Source organism: Capsicum annuum, chromosome 3, assembly GCF_002878395.1.
Source record: "Capsicum annuum cultivar UCD-10X-F1 chromosome 3, UCD10Xv1.1, whole genome shotgun sequence".
Taxonomy (NCBI): Eukaryota; Viridiplantae; Streptophyta; class Magnoliopsida; order Solanales; family Solanaceae; genus Capsicum; species Capsicum annuum.
This window is the reverse complement of record NC_061113.1, coordinates 239427286-239438431: the sequence shown is the minus strand read 5'-3', so window position 1 is coordinate 239438431 and position 11146 is coordinate 239427286. Positions and strand designations below refer to the sequence as shown.

General features: G+C 24.8%; 1 protein-coding gene across 1 annotated transcript; it reads right to left on the bottom strand.

Moving 5' to 3' along the window:
- Window positions 1-695: 695 nt before the first annotated feature.
- Window positions 696-1242, bottom strand: LOC107864945 (kunitz trypsin inhibitor 5-like). The gene has a single exon (XM_016711337.2). The coding sequence runs from the start codon at window positions 1240-1242 to the stop codon at window positions 727-729; it is 516 nt and encodes a 171-aa protein (XP_016566823.1). The 3' UTR covers window positions 696-726.
- Window positions 1243-11146: the final 9904 nt, after the last annotated feature.

Genomic DNA, 11146 nt, shown 5'->3' with positions numbered 1-11146 from the left:
CTTTAGACCGCCCTTATTAGGTTATTATTATAATATATAATGTTGAAAAAACTTAAACGGGGACATAACAAGTAGCGTAATAATTAACCTTTTGACATTAACAATTGTACAGAGGAAAAAACTGGCAATAGCGAATCCGTTTTAAGGCACTCATATTGGACTGAGAAACTTCTATGGTGCTTATTTATTTAACTAAAAATTATATAAATACACAATTTATGTTTTCAATATTACAAAAAATCTCAACTTCCTAAACATAATACAAAAATCACAAAATGATTAGTATATCTCGGCTATGTTATGTATATTAATAGGAAGAGAGAGTAAAATAATTAAAAAAAGTAGGAGAGAGTATAATTACTTCTAAAAAAGTTGATATTTATGTTATTTATACTTTATTTAATAAAATATAGATTGGTTGATCATCGAAAAATCAGTTAGTTAGTGATAGACTACTAAAAAAAAACATGTTAGTTACATGCTATTTAGCGATAATTTGATTATTGTATTTCATATCTTATTTCTATGTTTCATAGTGCATGTATTATATACAGTAGTTTCAATAAAAATCACATAACAATATATTCTTCATTGCGTTGTCCATATTACTAGAAGACTAGGTACTCTTCCTTATTTCTTCACTGATACAGACTTATGTACAGTGAACTCAACACATAGATACATACATAGTAGTATAGTATAATATTAGTAGTTCTAGGCTTCTAGCTAGAGCTTGTGAAATGTACCTTTGAGAGGTTGATCTCTACCAACAAACAAGACCCTTTTCCCATTTTCCCCAAGTATTCCAATGTCTCCACAGAATGGCCTGTAAATATTGCAAACTCCAGGACATGAACACACACGTTTGTAGGCATCTTCGTACTTGTCAATCTTAAACCAATTGCCCAACGTTTCACGTCCAGGATTTCCTTCAACTCCGGCAACAGTCACCAAATAGCGTTGTGGAATTAATGATCTCCACACCGTGGACGAATCAGAAATTAACATAGACGTAAATTTTACGTTCATATCAGTCGATAATTTAACGGGTTTTTCTTTCGGTTCCACTGGTGAAAATTGAAGGATACTGCCCACTGCACCTAGCGGGTTGGTCCGGTTCCTAATGGATGCAACATGAAGCCCACCTCCATTGTCCCGACCCGCGAGAAGGAACATCGATCTTGAGCTTTCACGAGAAAAGATAACGTTGTTGATAATGCAAAAAACAAGACAAGATACCATGAATCGTTTAATATAAATAAATTTCATTGTTATGTCGAACAAATTTTGTGAATGAAACTAACGAAGCATGGCTATTTATAGAACTGAAAGGAAGTTTGAATTTCCGTTATTTTGAAAATTAGAATATGGAATTGGCTATCAACTTTTCTAGCCTTTAAGTCTTTTATAAATTAAAGCCCCAGTCATAAATAATGTATGGTTTGACATCTTAGCAATTACTACAGTTTATATATATCCACCAATAATCTCTGACCTACTTGTACATATTTGAATAATTATGTCATGAGCATTTTCAAATGTTGAACTAGTTGTACATACATGAATGGACAAAGCAAGAGAAGTAAGCTTCTTGTACATGTGTACTTGGATAACGTGATCTCTCTTATATTTGACAAATCAATTGTGTTTAATTAGTCACTAATAGAATACGCCACTTTAATTTGATCTGCACACGATTAATACAAAGTTCAATAACAAAATCAGTGCTAGTAGTAACAAAGTAAATACTAGCATTGTGACATGTACAATACGCTATAATTAATTCGTAATAAAGCCTGTAGTCGGAAAGTCCAAATAAACAAGCTAAGCTAAAAGATAGCTTGCGAGGTGGGTATAGATCACTGTTTATTCAAGTTTATCAAATTAGTAGTTATTTGTAGTAATAAAGTCAATCTTGGAAAAGTCAAAATGAACTCGCTAAAAGATACTAATATTTTCTTTTATTCACTTTTACTAGTCATATTTAGTTTTACGAGATCGAGTCAAATTAACTAATTTTTAAAGCTAAATTGAATTAGGTTAATTCTAACATTTAAATTTAAAATTTGAATGTAAGAAAACTATATGAAGATATTATAAATTATAACTCTTCTCATATTAATATGATGAAAAAATATAACTTAAAACGTTGGTATGGACTGTTGTATACACTTTACTCTCCCAGGCTTCATTTTATAAAAATATACTAAGTATATTGTTTTTGAACACGATATGCTAAGATTAATCATTTTCTTCTTGATTATACATTAACACAAATTTACACATTGTAATGCGACACTATTTGATCGCCCAAATTACAATTTCGTGTACTTTAGATCACCTTTATCAGTTAACAAGTGACAATGCAAATTACAACTTCAATAAAGAACAAGATTGACTGTGTGTCTGCGATGTGAGTATAATATACTTCACAGAATATATGTGAATATACAGACTACACAATCAGAATATTCATAGACTACGTTGGACCACCAGAAAGAATATAAATATATAGGAGTTGCGGTTTTGGGGGGTGGGAGGTGGGGGACTGCATGCATGGAAAACATAAAATAACACACACTCTTCAAACAAGTGCTTAGCAAACAGTTGACGTGAATGAAAAGGTTAGGCAATTTCACATCAAATAACTTACACTACTAGTTATGAGAAGCCCGTGTAATGCAGTCCCAACATATCTTAAATTAATATAATAAAAATAATAATAATAAAAAAAAAATAGAATATATATTTATTTATTTAAAGAGATATTTATTTTTATTTTATAATCTAATATATGTTGTTGATATTCATCCAATCTTAATGGTCTTTTTAATTGTGAACCTGACATGTACGTTTAGTCTAATAACGAACAATTTTCTCAATATTTTTCCATAATGATTGACTAGGTAAAATTTTCTTTTAGATACAGTATTGCGTAACTTTGGTTATTAAATATTGTATAATACTCTCAATCATAATTTATGTGGCATTTTTCGAATTTAAAAATTCAAACAAGTTGATTTTTAAGAGTAATTTTATATATTTTTTAAATAGTTTGGATTGTCAAATCATTTTCACTCAAATATATAATTTTGTTTCAGAAAATTTGAAGATTCTATGTCCAAATTCATAATTAAATTTAAACATTTCATTGTCAATTTTCAAAATTTGAACTATGTCACATAAATTGATGTGAAAAAAATATGTGTTTATGTTCTATTACTCTAAAAACATTTACAGTTATCCACAAATGGAAGAAAATATGAAATATAATAGTCAATCCAAGTAGCATAGCAATTTAATGCATTAATACACGAGTTTAATTCAGAGACCTTTAAAACGAAAGTTAAAGCTTTAACGACGAGGCCAAGCACACTCCATATATTCATGAAGACAGCGCTCAGCTAAAGCAGACATGTTAACGATCTGTTGTGTGCTTTGAGTTAGGGGCGGGGGTTGCCCTCGAGCTAAAAGGGAAACAATATAGTTCCACCAAAATAAAGATAAAGAACTGCAGATCGTCTAGTGTGATCGGTAAGGTATAACAATCGAGAATAAAATACAAGTTTTATGTTCACTACTAAATAAAAATATACCAACAACCAAAATAGATATTAACGGGTTGACGGACCGCATGGGATAATTCCGGCCATAAGTAAAACGTGCCAACGAAGTACGATGATAAATTAATTGTCCCACAAGCACATCAATTGCTATACAACTCCATGTCTTATTTATCTTTTTTCTTATTAAGGAAAAAGGCTCAAATATGTCACTGAACTATTAGAAATGACTCATTCATGTCATCCGTTAAAAATTGGCTCATTTATGCCATCGCATTACAAAACCGGTTCATCCATGCCATTACTTTTTAACAACCGATTTTTAAAAACAGTCTTGCCACGTGAACTTATTAGAAGGCTACGCCATTTTTTATTTTTTAAAATTTTTATCCATTAAAAAGAATTCACGCAACTTTTTGATCCATTGAAAATTAGTTTGATCTATGCTTTTAAAATTTGATTAATTTTTCATGAATATATTTTTAAAACATTCTCATTCGATTCGTTTTTTTGTCATTTTTGACATATTAAGATTGTTTTCATACTTTACCTTTAATATTAATTATTTTTTTCTTCAAATTAATTTCAAATACAATAGTAAACAAATATGCTTTAAATTTATTGTTTTTTTATTGAGATCTGATCTAGTATTTACTCTATTAAGGTTTCTCTAGTACTTTTGTTATTTATAGTTGGTAAAGTGATCTGCTATAACTTTTAATTTAATGAAAATCTTTTAATATTTTTTCTATTATTTATTGCGGAGTTTTCTAGATTCATAAAATCTTTCATACTTTGCTTTTATCATATTTTGATCTAATTTATCCCCATTATTGTAATTCTATCGAGTGTACATATAACATTTCTCCTATATTGTTTATTTGTTTTTAGAACAACAATTATTATAACTTTTACTTAACTGAAAATCTCCTAGTATGTATTCATGTTATATTTTAAATTTTTAGGACTCAAAATCGATCTGATCTAATATTCAATTTCAACTTTCAAACACTCATATTCACTTTAATTAGTACAATTTATTTTGAATCTAAATTGTATCAAAATAATTACATATCTAAATAAATATTTTGTTTTTCTATAAAAATATAGGGGAAAAAAGTGCAAATTGTTCTATCTTGTGTTTCTCCAAAAGTGCAAATCAAGCTCTTGCAAATTTTCAGTTTTACTATTGTAGGAAAAAGTCACTCAGTGAATATGTGGATTACATACTTAGAGAATATGAGTTTCTGTTAGATTCATTTTTCATACTTTCTGTTAAATAAACAATCGTTAAAATATTTGATGGTGAGGGAAAACGCTCAGTATTGACAAACTAATTTGAAGAAATTAATCGTTAAAAAAGAAAACAATTTTTCTTTTTTACTATTGTATTTTAAATTAATTTGAAGAAAAAATAATTAATATTAAAGGTAAAATATGAAAACAATCTTAATATGTCAACAATGACAAAAAAACGAATCGAACGAGAATGTTTTAAGAATATATTCATGAAAAATTAATCAAATTTTAAAAGCATAGATCAAACTAATTTTCAATGGATCAAAAAGTTGCGTGGATTCTTTTTAATGGATCAAAAATATTTTTTAAAAAAAAATTTAAAAATAAAAATAAAAATATAATTTAAAAAAATGACATGGCCCTCTAATAAGTTGCCACGTGGCAAGGTTGTTTTTAAAAATCAACTGTTAAAAAACAATGGCATGGATGAGCCGGTTTCGTAAAGACGATGGTATAAATGGGCCCAACTTTTAACGGGTGGCATAAATGAGTCATTTCTGATAGTTCAGTGGTATATTTGAGCCTTTTTCCTTTTATTAATTCTAGAGGAGCATGGCCCGTGTCAGCACGGACCCAACGTTAAGATATTTTTACTATGTACGGTAAATTAAATTGATATTAGTTCAAATTATGAATTATAAAATATGAATAGACAAAACATATTAACTGTTTGGTAGTATTTTTCAAGGAGTCAAGTCTTACAAGATAATTATGTATAACTTACTCATATAAATAACAAAATTCGATACATATAGAAGTTTATATATTTAATCATATGATTAAGATTTGCTACATTAAGTAGAAAATATGAGATTAAAATTGATACATAAGACTTGACACTTGTTGTATAAAAAAGAGAATAATTGTTGAAAAAGATAAAGAGTTATCTAGTCATTGCATATTACATCACATGTGGGTTGCAGTTAATAAGCCGCATTGTATTCCCTTACTAAGCCGCCATAAATATCATTTGCTTTCATTTTCTCCTTCTCTTTTATTTGTCAACTTGTTCTTTGAAGTTAAACTAAATTAAAATTTTAAATTCAAATTTTAAGTGTTTCAAAAATTACATAGAACCATTTTTCATATTAATTTAAATTATTTGACTTTGAGAACACGATAAAACATACTTATGTAAATATTTTATTGAACTTTGCTTTTGTATATTCTCCTTTCATTTAAACGTGGAGTCGTTTGTTAGAGTGTATAAAAATAATATTTATAGAATATATTAATAATGTTTGCATTTATAATTTTTGTATTAATAATATTGGTATTATTTATGCTTACATTATTTCTTATACATTGTTTGATGTACTGTATTAGAACTTGCATTTTCAATTTTGATATATTTAAACAAAAGTTTTAAAAAAAGATGGATTGCATATACATCCTACGATTCATCCTGGATCGAGAGTCAACCAAATATTTATATCGTTTAAATTTTTAAGTTGTTAATTATTGTGATTTATAATATTTTTTTTAAAATATATAATAGATCATATTATTTTTAGATATTTCAAGTTTTTAATTATTTTAATTTATAATATTTTTTATGTAATTTTTAAAAAATATATGATACTTTCCTTGTCCAAAGTTTTGTGTCATTGGTAGTAAATTATATTTTTTAAAATAATTTAAATTTTGAATTATTGTGTAAAACTTTTTATACTCCAATTTAAATGACATGATTCTTAGATGACCATAATAATTAATTAGAGGTGATATAGTAAAATCACAATTGAATATATTAGGAAAAAATTAAATTAGGTGAAATTGTAGTAACAAATAAGAAAGAAAGTAAATTATATGTTTGATATGAAATTAAATAAAGAATAAAATTTATTTAATTGCATCAATTATAATTAATTTTTACAATAAATTATCATCCTACTAATCAATTTACTTAAATATATTTGAAACAATTTTATACATAAAAAAGATAAATAAGATTGAAAAATAAATGGAAGATAGAGGCCCACATGTGTGGAGATATATGCAAGGCCATGTGTGATGGCATTATGATAAATTTTTTTACATGACATTGCTTGTAATTAAAGAGAAAAATATGGGCTTCTACTCAAACTTTTGATGAGGTTCCACAATCAAAGCAAAAAAAAAAAAAATTAAATTGAGCTTATAATTTATTGTAATGATTTTAATACCCTTAAGTATGAATTTAAAGATAAAAAATTACTATATTGAAACCACCTCTTTTATAATATATAATATATATTTACAATAAATGTTTGTAAGATATATTTTTTGAAACACCCAAAATGTGCTTTATACAAAGGTTGTTAATCAGATCATATATAAGAAAAGAATATCAATGAATTTGTTTGTTCGTAATATGGATAGTGAGGAATTCTGGATCAACATGATATTGAATTATGACAAATTTAATAAAGGAGTTTTCAAAATTTTCATGATTAAAATAGTAAAAATGCATGAATAATGGAATATTTTTAATGTGTAATTCTTACGTTTGAAAATAGACAGTTCATTAAATATATATATATATATATATATATATATATATATATATTAATTATTATAATTAAAAAAACTTATTTTAATGATATTATTTGTTAGATTTTAATCATATTATTTGAACCTAACTATTACAGCACCTTCAGTTTTAATATAATTAACGAATTGCTTATTTTTTAACGTGAAAATTGCACACTAAAAGTATTTATCGTCCATGCATTTTCTCCATTTTGATCATATAAATTCTGATAAATCCATTTGTGTAATTGGTCCTTCATTCTATACCATTTTGATTTAAAATTTATGGAGTATTTATATAAATTCTGTTGTCTCACCTTGTGTTAATCAGTGAAAAGTGAAAGGGACTAACTCACACACAGACAAACTTTTAAAAAAAGAAGCTGACACTAATTAGATTATTACTTTTTTTTTTTTTGGTGAAAAATCATTTTCACCCCCAATTTTGATAAAAAAAAATCAAATTCTCCCCTCAACATTGAATAATAATCATACTCCCCCCTTTATCTCATGCAATATCCATTTTATCCTTTATAATTTTAATTCTATATTTATGTAATATTTTTTATATTATATGTAATAAATATTTTTTTAACATGGATATTTGTAGCATTTTATTTAAGTTTATTAACTTTATACGTAAATTAATACTTTTTTTAAATTTATCACAAAATTCAATGTTATTTTTTAAGATCGTTATTTTAGTATTATATGTATTAAAGAGTCATTTGGTGTGAGGTATAATTTATCTATATATATAAAAGCAAAACACAAGTAAGACAAGATGTCATGTGTCAAGCTATTAAAATAGCCACGTGACAATTTTTAAGATAATATCAAAAAATATTTTAAGACAAAGATTAAAATATTGTAATAAAAATCTATATCTATATTTATATATATATAAAAGCAAAACAAAATCAAGACAAATGCCACGTGTCAAGCTATTAAAATAGCCACGTGGCAATTTTTAAGACAAAGTTTTAAGATATTGTAATAAAAATTTTGAATTGAAATATTAATTATTTTCATTTGAAATACATTATCCTTTTCTTTTAAATAAATTATTATCTTAAAATAGAAATCCTAATTGAAGAGTTCCATTATACTTTTACTATTTGAAACTTATCTCTTCTAAGATATAAATACTATAAAATATATTATAAAATATAATTTATTTAATTATTAATAAAATATAAAAGCTTTATTTAAATACAATAATAATAATGATAATAATAATAATAATAATTAGTAATAGTAATACTACGTAGGATATGCAATAGAAGTAATAATATAGTTAGTATAAAAAGTAGCACTAAGTAGGATATTATAATAATAATAATAATAATAATTATTATTATTATTATTATTATTATTATTATTATTATATAAAACCCAAAACAAATTAATTTAAATTTTAAAATGAAAAACTGTAAAAGAGAACAAAAAGGGTAAAACATATGGAAATGTTAAAATAAGTTAATACTAATATTTAGAATCAATATCATTAATTTAATAATTTTTTCCTATAATTATCTACCAATGTGCAATTAACACCAAAACTAAATTTAAAAAAATATAAAATCTAATTTATAACTATTTTTCTCAAACCTACCGAAACAAGTTTAAAATATATAAAATAATCTTAAACAAATTTGCATGATTTTAGGAATTAGGAATAAATAAATATTAAAAGATGAAAAAATAATTAGTCTTATATTTTTAATCAAGATATTTAATGTTTACATTGTAAATGAATCAAAATCCAGTTTAATTGCCTATTTTTGTGAAACTATATTTCCACAAAATAAGCTTTGGAGATAATTGCATATATAATTTCAACTAATTTAACAATACAACAAGAAAGATTTTAATTAATTAAAAATAAATTTTAATTAAACACTTGGTAGAAGAGTTCTAAATGGAGTCTTACTACTTGATAAATTTATTCAATATGTTGTATAATATATTTAGATATTATATGAAATACAAAAAAAAGTAATAACCATAATAATAATAATAATAATAATAATAATAATAATAATAATAATAATAATAAGATATTTATAGTAATTTGCATGACCCTGCATTACTTTCATAAACTTACAACCACACACATGCAGAATTGTAAAACCTATTCAAATATAAAGGATTGGTTTTACATTTTTCATCATTAATAAATTAATTCAAAAATAAAATAGTATCCAAATTTAAAAAATAATTAGATCTCCAACAAAATTAAGAATTATATATTAATTTAAGTGATAAGTTTCAAAAGTATAATACACATTATTTGAATTAACTTTTTTAAAAAATATTATTTACTGTTGATTTATTATTAATAAATTAAATAATACCAATATATAGTATTATGAACCATTTTTGACAATTGAGTTTTCACATCTAAAAGCTATCATATTTCTTCAAATTAGTTGAAAATATCGGAGTAATTAGCTTTATCAAAAAATGTCTCCTCTCTTTTAGAAAATCTTTCCTAATATAATGCAACCGACTGTAGTTTTAAAGTTAAAAGCGGATACAATTTCTCATACAAGCTTTATCTTTGAAAAAAAAATTAAATTATATTTTATTTTTTATATAAATATCCAAATAAATTGCGTTCAATTTATTTGTTTTCTTCAATACCCATATTTTTATCTTTGTTCATCTTTATAATTCAAATATATCTTATTGATTAGTTTAATCAAATTAAATATGTGTCTTTCTAATTATTATCACGTTGTTTATTTTGATTGCAGATGAATGAGATGGGTTAACCCGAGGTGTATGCTGCACAAGTTTGAGACCTCCTTTTCTTTGTGATCATGACACACAACTTATTGCATAGAATAAGCAAAATTTTTTATTTATTAATTTGATTTGAGACTTATTTGTGTGCACCTATTTATTCTAAAAGATACATACAGAGCAAGAGTTTGTGATTTTCCTTCGGTGAATGACATTCAGTATAAAAGAAATAGATATACATCTTGTGAATGCATGAAAGATGTACAGAAGCCTATGTGATTTTCGGAGGTATGAAAAACTAATTGCGGTTAAACAATTCTATATTAGTTTTTTTTTTCAATTTATTTGATTTAATTTAATTTGAATATTAGTTATTATTTTAATTGTTCTGAATTTTGACTTGATTCATTTTATGAGTAGAATAATTATAGACCTCTGTTCAAATATTTTGTATTTGTTATATTAGCATGCAAAAAGTTATACTGACATGGTACTTTGATTGTAACCTCTCATCTTTTTTTCCTTTAGCTTTTTGGAATGGCAAATCGATAAAGAAGGTATTGACTGAATTAGTCTTTAGAGATATTAAAAAATGTATTAATTGAATTTTACTTTATATTTTTTTTAAGAGGAACTATGAATATCACCAATATATATATATGTATATTTATTTGCAGGTTGAGCTCAAATCATTATCCGTATTTGCAATTAATATAAAAAATTTAATATAATTTGTACTAACACTTTTTTTATTTTAATATATTTATTTTAAGTAGAAAGATGTCTTTCTAGAGTATTACTACATCATATTTACATATATATTCTCTTTTAGGAGGATTATAGAATAAATTTGTAAATATTTAGATATTTTAATTAATTTTTCTTAATTTTACTTTACATCATTTTTGCTTGTATTAGGTGTCTTTTATCCTACGCTAACAAGTGATATTTCTATATTACTTGAGTAGTTTCTTATCATAAAGAAAGAAAATAAGGCATTTAAAAGACAAAATAAAATAATTTTT